Source organism: Anabas testudineus, chromosome 5 (genome assembly GCF_900324465.2).
Source record: "Anabas testudineus chromosome 5, fAnaTes1.2, whole genome shotgun sequence".
Classification (NCBI taxonomy): Eukaryota; Metazoa; Chordata; class Actinopteri; order Anabantiformes; family Anabantidae; genus Anabas; species Anabas testudineus.
In genome coordinates this window covers 11,129,779-11,152,753 of record NC_046614.1, presented here as the reverse complement: position 1 = coordinate 11,152,753, position 22,975 = coordinate 11,129,779, and the positions used below count along the sequence as shown (strand labels likewise).

Genomic DNA, 22,975 nt, shown 5'->3' with positions numbered 1-22,975 from the left:
TATTTTCTGGCTCTTTCTACCTGCTCCTCCTTTTCATGGTTATTGTTCCGATACTTCCCAGTTTACAAATAGCAAGCAATGGCTCATTTGAGTTGTTTGGCCAGAAGATTCGCATGATTCTCCTCAGACTCTCTGTGTAGAAAACGGACCGTAAAAATACCGTAAAATGAACAGAATAACAATGAAAAGTCTCCCCTGATAAAACCCAGGGAACCAGTTTAGTAAGGAACCAAAGCAGAGTTGTGTTTCTGAACGAGAGCATTTGGTGGCTGGTACGATTCAAGACCAGCTGGTTTGCTGGTTTAGCTTCAGCATCCTGTCAGTCTTACGGTTATACTGTGAAAATCAACCTTGTTTTTAACTTCAATATTTGGGTACGTTTCATTTGCCTTTTTCAAATGCATGCAACCATTTTTTCACGGATATGTTATTTATTTAACTATTTGTCGTATCATAGTTGAATTCGGCGTTAGCATCAGGTTAGCATACATGTATTAGCATAAATGCCTGGGACGGGGCTAATTAGAAGGACTGTATCAGGCTAATAGTTATTAACATTAATATATTTATTGTAAGTTTTCAGCATGAATATAGCAGCGTTAGGATCGGCAGAATATGTAACATTATGCTGTTGATAATGAAAAATGTCATAATTAAATTTAGTTACCTGTCACGGACTTCCGCACTACAAAGGGTCCGTGATGGACCCGTGTTTCTTTCTTTTCGTTAAGACAGCACACTAATTTAACAAAAATTAGTTATTCATTACAGTTTACTGCCGCCCTTTGTATTAGCCCCACCTTTGTACATACATTTCAAGGTAAATTTGTTGTTAATCAGGATTCGAGATGGACAATAATCAACAGGACAAAGACAACACGGATCGGTCAGACCTGGTGTCTGAGGACGGCAAGAACAGCAAGTCTGTGCTGTGTCAGCGCTGCGGATCCAAGGTCCTGTGTCCGGGGATGGCTGCGTTTGCAGAGAAAGAGGTATGAATGTGACAAACGGCAATATACTGGACTGACAGCCTTCTGGTGTACTATTTTTTTTCTGTCTAAGTTAAATATATTCAATTGTTTTGGTGTAGCACATAATAATTTTACACTACTTTATACTTCTGTTTCGCAATTGAATTGACAGGATTTGTTATTTTCCCTTGTTTAACATTATCTCATTTATAAAAGAAACTTTGTTTTTGTAGTCTTGGACAGACAAAACAATATACGTATTTAATGATGTCAATTTGTTCATGCATGTAAGAGACATACTTCACTGACTTTTTATGCCTGCTCAAAAACTCTATTATAGACTTCTTTTTTTAAATTTGAGGCTGTCTTTTCTCCCACCAGCTGTTCCTACCATCCATGCGGAAAAAGAGCGGCCTCAGCAGCACAGACGGCTCAGTGGATGGCGACACTTTGACTGCCCACTGGTTAGTGGACGACATGTACACTTTTGAGAATGTGGGCTTCACTCATGACGTGGGGAGAATCAAGTATCTCATCTGCGCAGACTGTGAGATTGGACCAATTGGCTTGCACTGTTTGGATGACAAGAAAAGTTTCTACATTGCTTTGGAAAGGGTGAATCATGCATAGTGTAAGTGCATAAGTCAGCCCACAAGAACTTTTAAAAATGTGTTGGCAGTCTATGCATCTTTTCATGGCTTTACTGCCAGAGTTAAGCCTCAGCCAACCTGACCTATATCTCTCTCCCCCACACACACACACAAACACATTCAGTACAGTTTACATACAGATCTGGTTGTTATGTGTACAGAATAATTGATGATATCACTACAATTGTCCTTGATCACACTGGCAACAGAGTGACCATTCTATTCAAATAAAATAGTTTTTGAGAAGATTTCGAATGATATCAAGCAAATGTTTTCTTGAAGAGGTTTCTTTTAACCCATGAAAAATCAGTCATGCTCTGATTACCAATCTACCAAACATGGGATCGGTGGTTCGATTCCTGGCTCCACATGTTGAAGTGTCCTTGGGCAAGAGTTTGATGTTGTAATATAAAGTGAGTATCAATGTCCGACATTGAGTTTCTGCTTTCTTTGTGCTAAGTGTGTTTAAAACTAAACTTGACTGTTAAACATTGCCAATCATAGTTGTTATTTAAACATTTGCATGGCCTCGCAGCACTCAAATTGCCAACCAAGCATGTGTAAATATTGTTACAAAATGCTCATTATACACAATACAACGTGGTCTCTAAGTAAGATGTGAAGGAAAAATATATAAAAGTATATGTAGTGAGGGCTGAAATTCTTTCTATGGAAATAGTTTATTGTGGATGGGAGTCAGGTTTGTGATTTAGATTATCAATTCTTTAAAAACCTCACACATTGGGAATTTGAATGTGTAGGTTAACTGATCACCACTAGATGTCGTGGCTTCTTTATTTGACACAGATTCTTTTTTTTTTATATTTTATTTCATTTGTTATGGTCACTTGTTATTTTGGGTGTGCTGTGCATGTGTCAACCAAATAATCTGCCTCAACACCTGAAACAGAGGAAGTAATGTTGGTAATATAAATATTAAGTCAGTAACAATAAATGTAATACATAGTATGCATTAGTGACATCTGAATGTACAATACTGACAGAGTGAAAGATAATACATATTTTTTAGCATGTTAGCCGTTATTTGATAGCTTGACAGTAGAGAAGTAGACAAGAAACATGGGGTCAGACATCAGGATTCCATGACATGCATATAAACCATTTACCCTGCAGTGCTCTCTAGAAAAATAATGTATTAATGTAGCATCAGCACAGATGCAGTCACACGTGTAAATGATGTAAGTATAGATGGTATCATAAACAAACGTGACTCTGTACACAATGATCCATTTCTGAAACCTAGTTATCCAATTTTTTGTTAGACTAATCTTGAACACTTGTATATGTGCAGTATGTGCAGTTGATTTTTTTTTACTCTCTGTTCTCCTAACAATGAAAGACACCTGTCTTATCTGCTATCCAAAATCCACTGACAGGAAGTTCAAATGAAACAGAGAACAGGAACATTCAAATAAGTCTTGTTTACAGATTGAAACAAATGCAGCAGTTAACACAACATCTGTGATTTTACCAGAAATGTTAACTCTCATTTGAATCAGGGCGTAGCTTTCAGCTTGTGAAAACAAAAATTAAGGTATGATGAACTTCTGTATGGAGTTACATTTTATGGAATGACACAACTGTGTTTAGAAAAAAGTAATGATTTTGTGTTTGATAATTTAATGTTGAAAAAATATATTACTAAGACAACACCATCAGACAAAACAGATGTCATTGGATTTGATGGATAACAGCGGCCATATAAGGCACTAAAAAATCTTACATTTAATTGTCTGAGACCTTTTATCCTACCTGCCATAAAGAGTAATGTAAGCTATACAATGTTTTTTTCCATGTGACTGGGCATTGTCTGGATATGTTAGAAACATATTAACTGATGGATTTGTGCATACAACAGGCTATTTATTTTCATATATTCATATATATTCTGTCTATATTTCTAAGTTTCATTCATCTGCATCAGACCTGTACATATCACTGTCTGCAAGTTAGGGAGTTTATCTTACAATGGGCAAATGTCAAATACAAAAACCTAAATTCATTTTATGATTTTAATAAAGCAGTAGGAAGTACTTTAAAATAATTAATTAATAAATCTAGACTATGCTGTCCTACTAGTTTTACCATCATACTTTCATACTTTGGTTGAGTTGATTGTGACATAGGTAGATTTCTTTGTTGTATTAAAACATCTTATAGTCTTGTGTTTAACTTTGGTGAATCCTGCCAAGAAAAAGTATTTTTGTACTTCAACATTTTATCACCAATGCGCTGTATTGGAAGCACTGTCACATCAAAAGGCTACCCCAACAAACAACAACAAACAACAAATGCTTGTTATTTTTTTCTATATGGGTAATAAACCAGCAAATAACCTCTTATACACTGGCATGATTGGATGTATATCATAAAATATAAACAAGTTATATTTTACTGGCTTTACTCTATTCTACAGCAGGTTAGAATAGAAATCTTAAAGTGTTTATAATTGAAATCGCCATATTGGTGCAGCCAGACCAGAATTCCTTCCCCATTCATGTGTGTGTGAGACGTGGAGAGCTTTGCCTCTGGTCCCACCTCCTCCTCGGCTTCTCTCAGCAGAGAAGGAGAGATGCTGAGGCCACTGGCAGAGAGAGGTAAAGGAGGATTTGATAAAACGCTGTTGTTAGCCTGATGCTAGCTCCTGCAGGTTTTGTTTACAACCGTCCCCACGCTGCTTCTGGCCACACCACAGGAGAACATTTCTCCAGGAGGATTTCAGTGAAGCTGCACATATGACTGTCGTCTCCACCAATCAGCCCGCTCCTCTAGACCATTTAAAAACGAAGTGCCGATCAGCGCGCAGTGATCTGGAGGGTGTGTTCGATTACAGAGTCTGACGTACCGTCTGACACGCGTCTATTATGCCACACGGGCGGGCGGGGTGAAGAACAGCCACTGAAACGTATTCATTTATTTGTAAACCGAGGGCACCGGTGTGCCAAAGTGGTACATGAATCAAGCCCACCCGGGACTGAAGAAACTACGGAACCAATAAACTGTAATCCTTAAAAAAGAGTATCGTGCTCCTAAAGTGTTAACTGTGTGAGATCAAACACTTGTAGATTATTTTTATTCGATATTAAAGTACGTTGAAAGTATTAAGTCTAGCATAGTCCTAAGACATTTAACTGAAACAGAAATAAATGCGCACCGCTTGAGCCACATTTGTTCATTAAAATATCACTTATAAATACGATCGGTTGTGGCACCTGAAAATATGTCTAAAATGTGTGTTTGCGTGGTTTGAGTGTAAAAATGACTGTACCCTAAATCATTTGTAAGTGTCTACTTTCCGAGGCGGAGGAGTACGGTCTCAGCCTGTCACCCTTTCGTCTCACTAGATAATTCGTCTTTGAGTTCAATGAGTGGAGAGTGGACATGAACTGAAAGACTCTTAATCTACAGCGAGCTTTGTCCGTGTGGGGGAGCCTCGTCAAACATATTTTCATCTACAGTCATAACGAAGATGCAACGATGACTCAACCTCAGCAGAATGAGTTCATTCCCCCTCCTGAGTGCCCTGTTTTCGAGCCCAGCTGGGAGGAATTTGCCGACCCTTTTGCGTACATCAACAAAATACGACCCATTGCAGAGAAAACTGGCATCTGCAAGATCCGACCACCGCCGGTGAGTATTTCTTAAATTTCAAAACTATTCTTGTTTTGTTTTTTTTAATTTGTTTGGTATTTTGGCCTCAGCTCTAGTTGATAATTCAGCAGGCAAAGTTGTGTTTTTAGACAGGTTTCAACATGGCGGATTGCGGCTGCGAGTTAAATTGTCAGCTAGCCTGAGCTCGGACTGTGTTGTGTTTGCAACAACGACGAGAAGCTCGCACAGGCGTGCTAATTCAGGAGGAAACCCGTGTCCCGGTGAAGTTTGAACCTCCAAACAGTCCGACATGTCTCTATTGTAACAGTCAGCTCTAGATGTACGATATCTAAAAATAATTCAAACGCTAAAGTTTGCCTGTATGCAAATATAATGGAAATTGTTTACGTTGGCGCAGAATGAAATGGTTCCTGGACTCGACTTGCGGAAACTGCTCGCAAACATTTAAACTAGTAAATGTGGGCACTGCTTTTATCCACTTATTTAAATGGAGTTAGTGGGTTTGTGCTGAACTAGCTGAGGTGGACGAGGCCTGTTTAAAGCTGCAGTTGTGACATGTACGTTGCTAACGTTGGTACGTGCTCGGTGACCAACTGTTTATGGAGAGATGGGGTCGTTCACACACGGAGCCTAATGGACACTTATAGTCTTTTAGCTTTTAATCAAATTCACGCCTTAAAATGAGCTAAATGCGATTATTCTTCATTGTTTGCAGGGTTCATAGTTGGCCAAGTATTTTAGACGTTATATCGAAACAACTCTCGGACCATTTTCTAATTGGAGGGTCAAAGCAGCAGGATACACACCTCTCTAACGTCACAGGATGCATACATGGAGTCTATCAAGACACAAAAACATACTTACACGTTTCCATCACAAGTAAACACGATTTAAATTCATCCTCACGTTGACTTTATCTGTGATACGTTTCATTAGCAGAGAACAGATATCCTGTTCAAGGGTGTGTCCATGCATCCATGCAAATTAGATAAAGGGCAAATTCAGCTGAAATAAATATATAAACATGACTCATTACTAACGTAATTGTTTGACAGATTTCCCTTTGCCATCTTAGAACCGGTGGGGAAAATGTTTTGTTTGAACTATATGTCATGAGATAACTCATGCTCAGCTCATCTTTAGTAGAAATTAGGAAGCTGCAATTAGGAAGTACACGGTTTGACGTGATGGGTTAGGGTGCAAGAGACTGAATTGTTATCACAGTTATCAGAAAGGGTGGGTGGGTGTGTGGGTGGGGCACTGCTTTTAGTGCTTGGTGGTCATGGGGAGGAAAATGCACTGCTCATGTAAACAAAAGAAATGGAGTTGCAAAAGGTTTAACCAAAGACTCAATGCAGATTATCTGGCCTTCTACACCTCATCAGCTTTAAGATATATCTGCATTTACTGGCGTCTATATGACCCCAATATGACAGATCTTTAAAGTGCAGGATCATTCTTTTAACTACAGAACATATGGGAAGAAGCTAAAGAGCAAATGTCTGTTCACTAAGGAGGACGGGACGGGGGTGTCCTGGAGGCTCAAATGGTGCAGGCTTACACAACTTGCATCCTGCGTTTGTTTGTTTTTTTGTTTGTTTTGTTTTTTTAAATTTAATTATATTTTTAGATCTGAGATGTCATTTTCTTTGTTTCTGTCTTCTCTACTTCTACTAGGGTCTCTGATGTGTTGTATTAACAGTTCAGAAAGAGGGTTAGTTTGTGGTTAGCATTTCTTTCATGGTTTTACACTGGTCACATTTTGACTGTTGATGTTAGTAGCACATATGCAAATGCTTTTTAGTGATTATAGTAGGCTGTTTGTGACCAACTTCTCACCACTTGCATTTGTCATTTTGTAGTAGAGGTAGGGCTAGCCATGTTCAGACCAAAATTGCACTTGTAATCTTCAGTAGTTTGATTAGACAAGTGTGACAGATGTTTAGAAAGTGATTGTTCACCTTTTGTGTCCATACATTTGTTAGTCTAATCCAGCTATTTCTACACATGATAAGGTGGAATTAGTGCAGCTATTGTTGTCTTTATGAGCAGCATGTTCCATCACAGGAAGGAAAAAAGCCTTGTGTTTGTGTAATAACACATTTTATATATATATATATTTATTATTTTTATTTATTTATTTATTTATTTTTTCAAATACCTGTAGTAGGTTGTCAGTACTAAAGAAAATACTGAATACGTTTACAAATTACCTATATGTGGTTGTGCTCTTTAAGAAATATTGCCATCTTGAACGTTTGAATTGGATTCAAAGCTGTAGCCTAGTTTTCAGGCCCCACTGAGTCAGGTCATATAATCTGTTATAAAATCTTGTGTGCTAATGTGACATCTTCCCCTTTCGTTGTGGTAGCATCAGTGAGAGTTCGACAGCGTTTTTAAAAGCAAAACTAAAACTGTAACTTAAAGTTAATGGGCCTATTTTGTTTTATAAGTTGACACATCTTCCCTGATAAAAATGCTATTAACTGTAACTATTACAAATCATATTTTAATGACACTGTACATAAACCATAGGTTGTGTTTGTTGCTTAATAACAAGAATCCTATGCAACAAATCTCATAAGCCATTACAGAAACCATAACGGTTCAGTTAGTACTGTGTGAGAGCGAGTGTGGACATGAAGACTTTAATTTCTTTAGAAGACAAAATCAATGTGACGATAGTTCAACTTCAGTGAAGGACAAACGTTAAACCTTAAACTTGTCTCAAAGATAAACATTTCTGACTGTCCTTCTGTTAGAAATGACAAGAAAATATTGAATGTCATAAAGTGTAACTGATGAGCTTTGGTGAAGACTTGCTGAGGACACATTGTTTCCATAAACCTAGATGTACATATGAAATGTATTAAAATCAGTATTCACTGATTGCACTACCTTCATGTATTCCTGGGTTTGTTTGTTTGTTTTTTATTACAAGTGTTTTGTTAGAAGGAAGTCAGTTTACAGAAGGGAGGTGACACAAAGTGGGTCACGTGACAGGCTCCCAAATGCAAATGATTATTTACAAATGACTATACTGGATAAGACTTTAAGTTAAAATACATAAATATAAGTTGCCTTACTGTGTAGCTAGAGGGGACTGGGGTAATTTGGGGATTGCAGCCTACTGTGTTTGTACTATTAATGGGAACACAGTATTACAGTAGTACTGACAACACAGAAAAAATACATAGTCTAACAGTTACAATCAGTGACAATGTATATCATGATCAGTGTCACGGTAGCCACACTTTCAGTCTGTCAAGAACACAACTGTATACTTTTCGTGTTTGTAAATATTCTCATTCATGACAGAAGCTTAGCATTACACGTTTCTTGATGTAAAACTAAGGTTATCCTGCTGACTGGGCTACTGAGCAACCCATTTCTCTTGTCTTACAGGAAGTTGTGTGGTTTAGCATGAGTAGGTTTGTTGTAGTTCATTGTGCAAGTGCGTTCATATCAGACGAGTCAACATTTTCGTTTGTGACAACAGAAATGACAAGTTGTGTGGCGCAGTCAACTGTCTCTAGTCAACTGTAGGCATAAATTTGATGTTATTGCTTTGTTGAATCACATCTTATTTGATAATACATCTATTTCATTTATAGGCTCTGACAAATATTTTAAGAGATTTCAAATTGTAGATAATTTTTACTTTGTCATCAACAACATAAATAAAAATCTGTAATATTTGAACATCAGTAAAGCAACAATTCTGATCAGCACTGCACTGTAGGCCTGAATATAAAATGTTACTCACTGGCACATTTACACACACAGTGACTTCCTGTAGGTGTGCCTTTTAATAATGGTGTATGTTTTTTTTTTTAATAAGAGCTGTTGTCTTCTGGATGCTTGGACTGGGTGTGAAGTCTGGATCAGATGTTCATATTTTACTTCCTGTTGACTAACCTTGTCAGTATAGATCATTGAATGGCTTGACGGAGTGTTTTTAATCACTCATAAAGTCATGACTAGCAAAAGTTTTTAGAGAGCCCAACACATTGTCTGTATTTGTTGACAAAAAATAAATAACCTTATCCACTTTAAGGAGGTTTGTTTTGAGTGGTTTGTCTCAAACTACCCACTATTCACACGATGTTGTTGCGCATGTGACAAATCAGTGCTTTGTTACAAAGGCTCCTGTTTCACTGTGACCATCAAATAATTTGTAATTTTGCTTTATAATGTGTGCTTATTTATTTATTTTTAATTCTCTCAGGAATGGCAGCCACCTTTTGCTTGTGATGTTGACAGACTGAAATTCACACCACGGATACAGAGACTTAATGAATTGGAGGTACACTGATTTATCATGTTTATATAATTAAAGTTTATTAAATTCAGTAATTGAAATGAAGTGAAAATCCTCCTGCCAGTCACTTAATACTTTTGCTCTTGCTTTATAATGTATAGATCTTTCTGCATTGATTGTGTTTTATTCTGTTTTACCTGAATAATACATATTTGTTGAGTTGTTTCTTTTTTAGATGTTGTACTTAGGGATTGGTCATTTATGCTTGGTGACCTGTAATTGTTTTTTTCTTATGTCTTGTGTAGTTGTGTTTGAAGTCAAGTATGAAATGCTGATTACACAAATAACTAATCTTTGTTTCATCCTGTTTAGGCTCAGACCAGAGTTAAGCTCAACTTCCTGGATCAAATAGCCAAATTTTGGGAGCTCCAAGGATGCACTCTGAAAATTCCTCACGTGGAAAGAAAGATTTTGGATCTTTACCAGCTAAATAAGGCTTGTACAAACTCTAGTTTTAAAATTAGAAGAGGGCTAAAAACAAAATATGTGTTAGTTTTTGTATACTTGAATATAAGACAGATATCATTACAACGCAAGTCATAAAACATATAATGTATATATCCACAGTTGGTGAATGAAGAGGGAGGCTTCGATGCCGTCTGCAGAGAGCGACGCTGGACTAAGATATCTGTCAAGATGGGCTTTGCTCCAGGCAAAGCTATTGGATCTCATCTGCGGGCACACTATGAGAGGATCCTCTACCCGTATAACCTGTTCCAGACCGGAGCCAATCTGCCCGTACGTCACACTGTTTTCTTTTCCCAGTAGAGCAGCAGTAGCTAGACTTGTTCACAGTGCAGTTCATGTTTTTTGAAGACATTAGAGTCCATTACTGTGCCTTTTCAGGGAACACAGTTTATTATTTTATTCTTTTTTTTTTAGGATTATACAGTATTGTATGCTAATTTTAATGATGAAACATGGACCTAGTCTTAGACAATTTGATAAAAACAACAGCATTTCAGTGGTATTTAACAGCCTGGTTTCTTACTGCTTCTCAGCCACAAATTGTTTGTAGTTACCTAAGACAGAAAGCTTTTTCACTTTACTTATTTTAATTTCGTGTGTGTGTGTGTGTGTGTGTGTGTGTGTGTGTGTGTGTTTTTGCTTTTGCTCATTTTCTACCATTTAGTTTTTAACTAGACTGGTCCAGTGTCTAACAATGGAAGGTTTCTTATTTCACAGGAGGCCACCTTGACCAACGACACTAAAGATAAAGAGTACACCCCTCATGACCTGCCGCAGCGCCAGTCTGTCCAGCCCCAGGAGACTTGTACCATCGCTCGCCGAGCCAAACGAATGAGATCTGAAGTGAGCCTGAACTTTTTTCCTCATTGTTCTTTGATATTGTCACATCAGTAATATTTGATTGACATTCACGTCCACGCAGTTTTAACACACACACACACACACACACACACTAAACAGGTTTACAATAGAACAGTGAGGCAGATTAAACCTTTGAGGTTGTCAGCTTTATAACAAAATGTATTTATATAAGACCATCTGACCTAAATTCAGACTGTGACTGTGGACAATTTGCATTTCAAGGGTCAAGCCACACATTTCACACATTAGTTCACTGTTGTAACGGTATCATTGATATCTCACTAGGGCCCAGTTAAACTCATGTTCTGTGTTTCTCTCTGACCACGACCCTTACAGAGAATTAAAACTGAACCTGGGGAGATTTGTGAAAATCGTCCAAATCTCAGGAGGAGGAGGGGGACATATGTTGCCAAACCCGAGCCTGGTAAGAGCATTGAAAATAAATGCTCATCAATACAATGGAAATATATTGATTATTATTATTATTATTATTATTATTATTAGAGAATTATAAAGCTTCCATTGAGTTTTCCTCCTTGTCTTTCAGTGAGAATGTCAATCACTGAGATAAAAACGGAGCCCACTGAACATGAAATTCCAATAAAATATGAAGAAACAGTATTAAATGAGATAAACAACCCCCCCGTGAATAAAGTAAGTTTGTTTGTAATTGAACTTATGGTTTACATCACAAGTCAAACACTGTGAAATCCATGTGGTATGGAGGCCGTTCTTATTCTCTCGTTCTCATTTGTTGTCTACTCAGGTGGACCAGTACATGTGCCTGGTGTGTGGCAGTGGAAGTGCTGAGGACCGCCTGCTGTTGTGTGACGGCTGTGATGACAGCTATCACATCTTCTGTCTGATCCCTCCCCTCCACGATGTTCCCAAAGGTGACTGGAGGTGCCCCAAGTGCCTGGCTCAGGTGAGCTGCAGACCCTCTACCCCCAGAGAGCTAAATCTAGACAGACATGCCCCTAATTGGGGAACAAGAGATTAAGCCCCTATCTGGTATCCACAAATACATTACATACACACATACAGAGTTGTTTACATCAATGTGACATTTTTTTTTTATTCATGTTTTTTCAGGAGTGTGGCAAACCTGCTGTCGCTTTTGGCTTTGAGCAGGCCAGCAGGAGCTACACCCTTCAAGCTTTTGGAGACATGGCTGACTCCTTCAAGTCTGATTATTTCAACATGCCAGTTCATGTGAGTATGCATCACTTGTTAATTGATATGAGTGATTGTCTTTCTAATTTTATTATAATTAAACTTCATCTTTGTTTGAACAGTTATGTTCAACAGGGATATGATTTAGAGAAATGAGGACATTTTAAAATCAACTTATTACTAAAACTGTGCTTATAGCTTCCCTGACAATGGTTTTTGTGGTCAGCACCATATACAGTCCATAATATTCCCTATAAACAAATCTCTTGGATCACATTTTAGAACTAGAGGATTCAGCAGAACAAAACTTTAAAATCCTAACTGACAAAAACAACATAGCACATAGCATCAGATCATCCAAATCCCTTCTAAGTTTTACTACCTATTACTGCTATTTGTGCTAAATCCTAGTAATATCAACATGCAGAAAATACTCCAATGCATGAAATAGTTCTATTTATATCACAAAAAGGTTTTTGTGAGGCTTGATGCAGATTTTAAAGGGAAACAGACCTGCACTCTGTTTCTTAGTTTTATGACTCTGGTCTGGAACAAAGGAATGCTTTGATAAAACACTTCCAAAAGGAGTCCTCTTTGTGTTATCAGATGTCGTTTCACCCTATTGCACTCGTTCTCATCCTGGGGGGTACACCTAAGGCATTAAGTAAAAGCTGCCATGGTCAAAAGTTAGGGGTTTGACTTAGCAGCTTAACAGGGAGCATAGACTTCATGTAGCACAGATTTGACAGAGAAAATGTTGTGTAGGTTATTCTTTTATTTATTTATTTAAAAGAAAGCTAATGACCCTTTTAGTGGTCTAAAACAGAGACTGTTAAGACAAGACAAACTGTGATGTGTGTTGCACTAGTAACACCTTGATGTTCATCCAGCCAATATGTTAGTTTTCCAGATTGGTGTTTTAAGAACTTGACTCTTTGTGTGTTTTAGATGGTTCCTACTGAGCTGGTGGAGAAGGAGTTCTGGCGTCTAGTTAGCACCATTGAGGAGGATGTCACTGTAGAGTATGGAGCAGACATCGCCTCCAAGGAGTTTGGGAGTGGTTTCCCAGTAAAAAATGGGCATTTTGAAGTCTCTCCAGAGGACGAGGTACAAGCTGTCACCTGTTGTTACGATGATGATGATGATGATGATGATGATGATGATGATGATGATGATGTATTAAACATCTGTAATGTGGTGTCTTAAAGTTAATTCATTGAACTCTTTTCTTGTGACAAAATGTGAGTGGTCATACAACAGGTAACGATATCTAAAATCATACCCACACTAATTCACTGATCATCAGCGGCAAAAATACCATTGAAGTATCTTAAATGTTCAATATCCTAAAGCAGTGTCGGCTTTTTCCTGAGAACCAGCTGAAAAAAACAACACTGATTTCGTGTTTTTGTTTTTAGATGTGATTGGTTTGTAGTTTACAGGGCTGTATTAAAGTGAGGGTTAAGTGGAGTGTTGAGACCTGTCTCTGACCTGCAGCATTACCTGAGCAGCGGCTGGAACCTGAACAACATGCCTGTGCTGGACGCCTCTGTGCTGACTCACATTACAGCCGACATCTGTGGGATGAAGTTACCCTGGCTGTATGTGGGCATGTGCTTCTCTTCCTTCTGCTGGCATATTGAAGACCACTGGAGCTACTCCATAAACTATCTACACTGGTAAGGTTTACTGTCCAAAGGTCTTGTAATTTGTTATGTAGGAGGTCAGCTGTCCTACACTAGTGATAGTGTGGCATTTTCAGAGTAACACAGTTTTAAAAACATTACACTTCTCATAACAGAAAAGTCTCATAACAGTCATGTAAAATACAATAGTTTCAGTAATATACTAAACATAATGTGAGTGTTTTGGCCATATGTGCAGGGGCGAGCCAAAAACATGGTATGGGGCACCTGGTTATGCTGCAGAGCATCTCGAGTCAGTCATGAAGAAACTGGCCCCTGAGCTGTTTGAGTCCCAGCCAGATCTTCTGCACCAGCTGGTCACCATCATGAATCCCAACACGCTGATGAACAATGGCGTACCGGTAACAACCTCAGCCTTACAATCATTCATTAATCATCATATCTGTGTCTCCGATGACATTAGACCTTTACCTATGGTAGTGTTGCACAGTAAATTTGAATATAAATAAAATACTATTCTTTATGGACACTGACAGTGACCAGTTTTTAACCTGACCACGTAACCATCAAGAAAGTAAAGAATGTCATACGTTTTCATACTACTTGTAACTTGTAATTTCTGTCTTTCTTATATTTAGATTTATCGCACCAACCAGTGTGCAGGCGAGTTTGTCATCACTTTTCCCAGAGCTTACCACAGTGGCTTCAATCAAGGCTTCAACTTTGCTGAAGCTGTCAACTTCTGTACATTAGACTGGGTATGAATTTTGTTCATCTATGTGTTTGCACAGTATTATTTATTCAGCTTAGTATAGTACATTGAAATGTTTTTATACCCTGTTAAATGTTTTGTGTCTGGGAATCATGGAAAACTTAGATTTAGCTTAGAATTAAACATCATGTGAGCAATTCTCCGCCAATAATAATCAGAAAATGGCAGAGTGTTATAGACATCCAACAACATGCAGTACATCATAGAATATCTGAAATGGAATGGGACATAAAAATATTTATCACATGTAATTTGCCATAACAGTGATTTATCTATACATTTGTTTATTTAGCATTAGTGCCTTAATCACATGTTTTCTGACAGATGCCCCTTGGTCGTAACTGTGTGGAGCACTATCGCGAGCTGAGCAGGTACTGTGTCTTCTCTCATGATGAGATGATTTGTTGCATGGCCTGTAAAGCAGACATGCTGGATTTCGACCTGGCATCAGCGGTTCAGAAGGATATGACCATCATGATCCAAGAAGAAGAGGACCTAAGAGAGAGGACTAAGAAAATGGTGAGGAGCACTTGTCTTACTTTTGTTGACTCTGATCTCTGTGTTTTTCAATTTGTTTAGAGATTTAAAATGATTGCTGCCTATAATTTCTGTATTTATAGCACATAACAAATTTAAACATGAGTGCAGTTAAGTTCTGAACCTCATTAATTTTTCATTTTGTCGTATTTGCTCCTGTGGGGCTTGGATAGCAAAGCTGGTATCTACTTAATGATGTGTCATTAGGGAACACTTTGAACTTTGATATTTATTATAGAAGATTTTGAGGAGATTTTCTTTGTCTACACAGCTGTCGTGTTTGGCTCCTCTGTCTCCCCTGCAGCTCTAACAACTGTGACTTTGTATCCCCCAGGGTGTGGTGCAATCACAGCAAGTTGATTATGAGGTGCTACCAGATGAGGATCGGCAGTGCTTCAAGTGTCGGACCACCTGCTACCTGTCTGGGATCACCTGTGCCTGCAGTACTGACAAAATGGTTTGTCTGTACCACACCCAGGACCTCTGCTCTTGTCCTTTTAGCAGCCTCCAACTCAAGTGAGTCCTCAGAACCCAGAACAACTGAACATCTGCTTTTTTTTTTTTTTTTTTTTTTTTTTTTTTGTACTATTGTCAAGAAACCTCAATCCGTTAAGCTGCATCCTCACACCTACTCATTTTTACCCAAATGTGATAAAGGAACAAGTTTTTCTCAAATTTGAACAAATTAGGGAAAATGATATACATACTTCATGTGTCACAGCTACAACACACATACAACACATTACAACAGATTCCCCAAAACAATAGTACGAATATCAGACTCGTACAAATGTGCATATTTTAACCTCAAAAGTAAATGTGCAGTTTCTGAGGCAAAGACATTAAATGGGAAAAAATATAATTCTTTAGTTTTATTTAGAAATAAATTATAATATACATCCATCCATCTTCTTCTGCTTATCCTGGGCCAAGTTGTGGCAGCAGTAGCCTAAGCAGAGATGCCCAGATCTCTCTAGACAACGTCTCCTGATCTTCCAGGGGAATACCAGGGCGTTCCCAGATCAGTTGAGAGACATAGTCCCTCCAACTGGTCCTGGGTCTTCCCTGGGCCCTCCTCCCAGTGGGGCATGTCCAGAACACCTCTCCTGGGAGGGGTCTCTGATGCATCCAAAAAGATGTCAAAGCCACCTCAGCTGGCTTCTTTCAATGTGGAGGAGCAGCGACTATACTCCAAGCTCCTCTTAGGTGGCCGAGACTCTCACCCTAACTCTCTTCTGCCAGTCCAGAAGTACTCGGACTGCAACGCAATGTTGCAAAGGCGTGTCGGCCAAGACAGCCTCCTAACATTCAGTACTCTGCACTGCTATTCGGCCCGTAGACATAAATGTAAGAGACCTACAACCTCCAGCACAAGTTCAGCCCCCCCTGCCCCATGTAGCTCCTTCGGTTTGGGTCTGGCTAGGTTCTGTGAGCAAAAGCCTGGCTCCAGGGTGGGGTCCCAGTGACGCAAATCCAGGCAACGTAGCGGTTTTTTGATTTAACTCTATTCATAAATGATTTGTGATCTGCTCTTTGTTTGGCCCGTCGCCTAGGACCTGTTTGCTTTGGGAGATCCTACCAGGGGCTTTACTCCCCTGGCAACACAGTGCCTACGGTCATTCAGGCACACAAACCCCTCCACCACTATAAGGTGGCAGTTCTAAAATAAAATAAATTAAAACACAACATTTCTGCTGTAATACACAGTACTCTGTTACAGGAGCTGGTAAATGTCAAATTAAAAAGACCTGCCTTATGTAAAATTTCTCTTTAGTGAAACATTTTGTAAGCCTAGATATAGATTGGGCATTTGCTTTACTTTGTATTTGAATCATTTCATCTTTTTTTTTTTTTTTCTTTTTTCATTTGATGCAGTTACAAGTTTACACTGGATGAATTGTACACCATGATGGCAATGGTGAAACTCCGTGCAGAGTCGTATAAAGACTGGGTTTGTAATGTCCAGGAGATCCTCGAGAACAAAGGACACAAAAAAAGAGGTCAGAAGCAAATGCTTAAAATTATAAAACCTCCTGTTAACACATCTTCCTTCCCTGCATTGTTTTTAGTGTCTCCTAATGATAAAAGCTCATTACCACTTTGTGCTCTTTGTCACACTGTATAATATTGCTGTACCCCACTTCATCTCTACCTCACCCCATTTTATAACCAGGGTTGGAAGAGCTTCACAGCCTAGTGGAGCAGGCAGAAACAATGACCTTCCCACAAAACAGCCTCCTAGATCAGCTACGAACAGTCACCACAGAGGCTGATAAAGTGGCTGTGATGGCACAACAGCTTCTCAATGGGAAGAGACAGACAAGGTACAACAAACAATAGACTGACCTGTCCAGTTGCTTTTCCTGCACAATTTGGAAGTCCAGTTGTTTGACAGTTGATCTAAATGACACTATAACACAAAAAAATCGTATCCACAACAGACCATTGTAGTTGATACCAAATCAAATCAGTTTTCTTTCCTTTATTTGCCTGTTAAGCGGTTTTCATTTGGATTTTAGATATCGTTCTGGAGGAGGAAAGTCTCAAAACCAGAATGAACTGACCGTGGAGGAGCTGAGGTGTTTTGTCCGACAGTTGGACAACCTGCCCTGTAACATCCGACAGTCTCCTTTACTGAAGGTTAGTGTGCTGGCTCTAAGAAGCAACATTTTAATTGTTACAAATAAAGACTTCAGTTCATGGTGTTCAAGCATATGGTGGTCAAGTGTTTCTTCATCTTCAAACACATTTGTTATACAGTATGTGAATGAACTTGCTCAGTTTGACAACATAGCATTGTCCTATTATTCTAATGTTGGTCTGTAATGCTGGTTCTATACAACCTCCAGGACCTGTTGACCCGGGTGGACGACTTCCAGCAGCGCAGTGAACGTCTCCTCTCTGACGAGTCCCCCAGCGCACTGGAGCTGCAGGACCTCCTGGATGTGAGTCTGGGCCTGGACGTGGAGCTGCCACAGTTGCCCCTGCTGAGAGAGAGGCTAGAGCAGGCTCGCTGGCTGGAGGCCGTGCAGCAAGCCAGCAGCAGACCAGACAGCCTCTGCCTGGACACCATGAGGAGGCTCATAGATCAGGGTGTGGGTTTGGCTCCACACAGCTCTGTAGAAAGAGCCATGGCACGTCTGCAGGAGCTGCTGACGGTGTCAGAGCAGTGGGAGGAAAGGGTCCTCAGCCTCATGGAGGCCAGGTGAGGACACAGAGCTAAAGCTGTGCTGAATCTCATGTTGAATTTGCGTCTCCCACCCTTGAATTTCTGTAGCTTATGGTTTGAATGGCAAAACAACTGTGTTTTATCTTTCTACAAATTATTAAATGTTATGTACTTTTATTAAATTTCGAATGGTTTGGGTGTATGTATTAATGACGTGATCTGAAATGCTGCAATCTCTGCAGTTACAGTACAAAATGTTTTACTGTAACTTAAAAGATCTATAACAGTGAATGTAAAGGTAGAAATTCTGTATGTTGTGACTGTGCGGAGAAAGATGTCTTGCATCAGCAGCGCTGGATCATTATGGATAAATTAGATCTTGGTGTTGTGACTGTGTTGATCCCAGCAGTAGCTTCACATAAGGTGGCAAGGAAAACTATGTAAACCCTTTGGAATCTCATGGTTTTCTGCATTAACTTGTCAGAAAATCTGATCTGATTCTTCTAACAAAAAAAAAGTAATCTTTCATGTCTGTATTGAGAACAACCATAAAAACCTCAAATTGTGAGTGGAAACATTAAGTGAACCCTTGGAATATTGACCTCAAAAAAGCTAATTGGAGTCAGATGTTAGCACAAGTTAAGAAAATGAGTTTGGAGGTGTGACAGCTACAGCTACTTCACCCAACAAAAAACACTGACTTTTTGAGTTTGCTCCGCACAAGTAGAATATGCTTATGTGAGCCATGCTTCACCAAAAGGAGACTTCAGAGGATCAATGATCAAGAACTGTTGATTTACATAAAGCTGGAAAATGTTAATGATGTCAAAGACTTTAGAAATTCACCATTTAGGCAAACAATCTACAAATAGAGACACTTGGGGATTGTGGCTACACTAACACTCATTAATGAGGAAAGAAGCAACACTGAGTGACGGCCAGCTATTAATTCCAAAAAGTTCACATACTTTTGCTTTCCACTGTAGACTGCACACTGTACAGCAACAGACTCTGCCATAACAAGTAGTGCAAATGATCTGATATTTAATGTTGCATTTGCAATGCAAAAATGCATTTCTCTTAAAGGCTTGTGTGTATGGTCATATCATATAAAATCTGATATCTGATTTGATCATGTTTTTTGAATTGAAGAGATAATAACTGAAGCATGTCTCACTTCACAGGCCTTATCACAGCTTAGAAACACTCGACACTGCTCTACAAGAAGTAGAAAACATCCCTGCTTATCTGCCCAACTGTCTGCAGCTGAAGGACGTCGTCGTCAAGGCCAAAAAATGGCTGCATGAAGCTGAAGCACTCCAGGTAAAACATACTCTACTCTACAGCCCTGCTGGATTATTTCAGCATTTGACACCAGATGGTATGAAGCATGAATTACAAATTCTTGGGTGCTTGCAGCTAGGGGGACGTATTCCTGTGCTGGACAGTCTCTCTGAGCTGGTTCTCAGAGCAGAGGGCATCCCAGTAAAGCTCGACCAGCTGAGTCGGCTGGAGGCCCTTGTCAGTGATGTTCAGGTCTGGAAGGAGAGCGCAGCAAAGACATTCCTACTGAAAAACTCCCCCTTCTCTCTTCTTGAGGTAAATCATGAAGACACGCTTGAGTTTTAATCTCACATGTGCCTGTTGGGACCAGTATAAATAATAGGAATGTGTGCTTGCTTTGTTTGTTCAGGTCCTTTGTCCAAGATGTGACGTAGGGAACGGGCATCAGAAATCACGGTCTAAAAAAGGGAAAGAGCATCCACAGATCAGTAAAAAAGTTTCAACAAAACTGGAATTGCTATGTGATGTGGAGAGGGCGCTCTCTGAGAGCAAGGACTCTGCCTCCGCTGTGAGTTTCAATGTATTGTTCTTTTTTTCCCCCCACAAATCAACAAGCATAATGGTGTTTGAAGTACACATGAGGAAGGAATAAAAATAATTTAGTAATTATAGAAAGTGCTGCCTGATTTCATCTGTTCAGTTAACACAGGACAGTTTCCACACGCTGTGTGGTGATGATAGTTTTAATGAATTCCAGTAGCTGCTAATGAGATGTACTAATGATGTGACTAAGATTCGTTTCTTAGTTTTATTTACAACATTTTTCTCTCCTCACAGATGATTACACTTGCTGAGGTCCGCCAGGGGGAGATGGAGATCCTGTTGGCTCTGCGTTCCTCAAATGAATCTAAGCTTCTTCCTGCTGAAAACTGTTGTGCACTTAGTGTTTGTGTTTGCCAAAAGGCCCCTTCAGGTGCCATGGTGCAGTGTGAGCTGTGTCGAGAAATTTTCCACTTGGGCTGCGTGGACACGCCCACAGACCTTGAGTATGGCCAAGCCTGGCTGTGTCCTCTTTGTCAGCGTTCGAGAAAACCACCCCTGGACAAGGTCCTGCCACTGCTGGCTTCACTCCAAAGGATTCGGGTTCGACTGCCAGAAGGAGACGCCCTGCGCTTCCTCATCGAGAGAACAGTGCGATGGCAGCACCGAGTTCAGCAGGCCTGCACAGAGGGAGTGCTGGAGAAGGTGTCAAAGATGGTCAGTGCATAGACGTGTTATAACTTGGGTTGTTGATATGAGTGTCTTGGCTGTTGCTTGTGGATAAAACTATTTGCTTTATTAGTTAGATGGATTATTGTCAATATTACTAAGGTTGATTGTTTATTATTTCAGGGGAGAGTTGGACCTAGACTATCTTCGCATCTGACTCAGGAAATAAACGGTTCATTGTATTATACAGAGCACCAGTCTGTTCCACTCCACGGTCAGTGTAAAGCATCTTTACACACTTTTTACATTTAATTTTTTTTTTCCTTATTTAATCTCTAACCTCTTGTGTTTTTCATGCTATTTGTTACAGGACTTGGTCCTGAGCTGGAGGAGCTGATGGTGGAGGGATTTTTGCTGCAGGTCACTTTGCCTGAGACCGAGCAGCTGTACAGATACCTGCTGTACAAACTGGCCCCTCTGCCCTCACATAGTCCCCCCTCTGGGAACAACAACGAACAGGACCAACAGTCTCCGAGAGGGAGCCCTCAACACAACAAGGTAGTGACCATTCCAGCAGAGCTTATTTATTTTTTTTTTTTAGTTTTATTATTAAGTATTTGTTGGTATTTAATTGTAATCTTCATGGCTCCACGCAGAATGGAGTTTCCAGTCCCAAAAAGGAGGCAGTAAACAGTCAGGGCAAAAGGACCAAGCGACGCAAGGATAGCTCGGACTCTCAGCACAGTGACAAGGCCAAGAAGTGTCGCAAGAAGTCCAAGAAAAACAAAGAGCGGAGTGACGAAACCAAGATGACTTGTTCTCCTACACATACAGGGTCTGACCCTGCTCCATCAGATTCAGAAGAGGACTTCTCACTGTGTGCTGCACCGTGGTGCAGAGAGCCAGAGGGTGACGAGGTTCGTTTTAATATGGTTTGTTTTATGAACAGTAACTGACTTATGTTCTCATTTGCTTTAATTAAAAAAAAAAAAAACATTTAAAAAAACCTTTTCTTTCTCTCCCTGCTATTCAGGTAAACTGGGTCCAGTGTGACGGCACCTGCAATCAGTGGTTCCACCAGGTCTGTGTGGGACTGTCTGCTGAGCGAGCAGAGAGGGAGGACTATATTTGCATAAGCTGCACACAGCCAGAGTACGACGACTACGAGAGGAGAATGAAGACCAAAAAGTGACTTTGAAGGTTCAGCAATGTTGTTGCAAGCCGCCGCACCTATGTGCACACCTGAACTCTGTGTGTCCTGTGCTCTCCCTCTTTACCTTCTGGCTTGCCCGTAGTGATGATGGTGCTATTTACTTTTTTCCAGAGTTGCAAAAGACTTCTGTCACTGTTTTGTCATGTGGCTGGTTTTTCAGCCAATCAACTAATCCTTTCTGAAACGTTCCAAGACTTGATGCAGATGTACAAAATGGCAAAATGTTTCAAGAACCAACAGGGCAGGGATTTTTCAACCAAAAAAAGTCAATTTGACATCACATTTTAGAACAGTTTTTTTACGTGCATCTGAACAATGTGAAACTTCTTTCTCTTACAGAGTAAATATTATTTATCTAAGCAATAACTGAACTGATTAACGGAGGTTCAGTTTTCACCTGAGCTATATTTGTGCTTAGAAATTATTTGATAGGATGCCTTCTTGAAGCAAAAACCCTGAAGAACTCACTTAATAGACCCTGTGATAATACACTGTTAAGGTAAAACAAAAACGGAGCCATGACCGTATGTCTGAGCTTGTTGATGAAAAAAGTGCAAAAGTTTGCACCTAAATATTTGCCCACATCCCTTAAAACACAAACTGACTTTAATGTCAAGTGAGGTTTCCCTTTTGCGCTGTCTGCGGAGAAGAAAAAACGAGCCCTGGATCTGTTCCTGGCGTTGAGTGCAACTTGTTTATATTCACAAAGTAAGAATGAACTGTCCGACATCAAAGGAATGTAGATTTTGTTTTAGGGTGGATTTTCCCTTTATGGTTTAGGATGAAAATATTGTGTTGGACTTAGATTTATTTGCCACGGGTAAATGACCTTTTTCTGCTCTTTTGGGTAAATAATATAATTCAAATGTTGCAGTTTGCATTATAAAATAAAAATGTTTGTTCCCACATGTCTGGTCTCATCAATGCCGGTGGTGCTGACAAGTAAAATTCATCATTTACAGTCGGTATTATACAGATGGGTTCATATTTTTATTTTACTTCATCAGTTTGGCCTTTGCATGTCACTACAATATCGTCATTAGTTACAAATACTTTTCTGTCTCTTAA

At 39.5% G+C, this 22,975-nt stretch overlaps 2 protein-coding genes across 2 annotated transcripts; both read left to right on the top strand.

Moving 5' to 3' along the window:
* The first annotated feature begins 256 nt into the window (after window positions 1-256).
* On the top strand, window positions 257-3,984 carry rabif (RAB interacting factor). The gene is made up of 3 exons (XM_026346636.1): window positions 257-374; window positions 841-992; window positions 1,353-3,984. Exons 2-3 carry the CDS (start codon window positions 849-851, stop codon window positions 1,599-1,601), a joined length of 393 nt encoding a protein of 130 aa, XP_026202421.1. The 5' UTR covers window positions 257-374; window positions 841-848; the 3' UTR covers window positions 1,602-3,984.
* A 994-nt stretch (window positions 3,985-4,978) lies between these two features.
* Window positions 4,979-22,813, top strand: kdm5ba (lysine (K)-specific demethylase 5Ba). The gene is made up of 27 exons (XM_026347907.1): window positions 4,979-5,272; window positions 9,483-9,560; window positions 9,888-10,010; window positions 10,143-10,313; window positions 10,761-10,886; window positions 11,241-11,328; window positions 11,452-11,558; window positions 11,671-11,829; window positions 11,997-12,116; window positions 13,026-13,184; window positions 13,575-13,756; window positions 13,962-14,124; window positions 14,362-14,481; window positions 14,820-15,014; window positions 15,367-15,548; window positions 16,908-17,032; window positions 17,206-17,356; window positions 17,552-17,672; window positions 17,882-18,237; window positions 19,386-19,524; window positions 19,621-19,800; window positions 19,895-20,053; window positions 20,323-20,742; window positions 20,878-20,968; window positions 21,065-21,252; window positions 21,351-21,611; window positions 21,728-22,813. Exons 1-27 carry the CDS (start codon window positions 5,120-5,122, stop codon window positions 21,884-21,886), a joined length of 4,476 nt encoding a protein of 1,491 aa, XP_026203692.1. The 5' UTR covers window positions 4,979-5,119; the 3' UTR covers window positions 21,887-22,813.
* The last annotated feature ends 162 nt before the right edge of the window (window positions 22,814-22,975 follow it).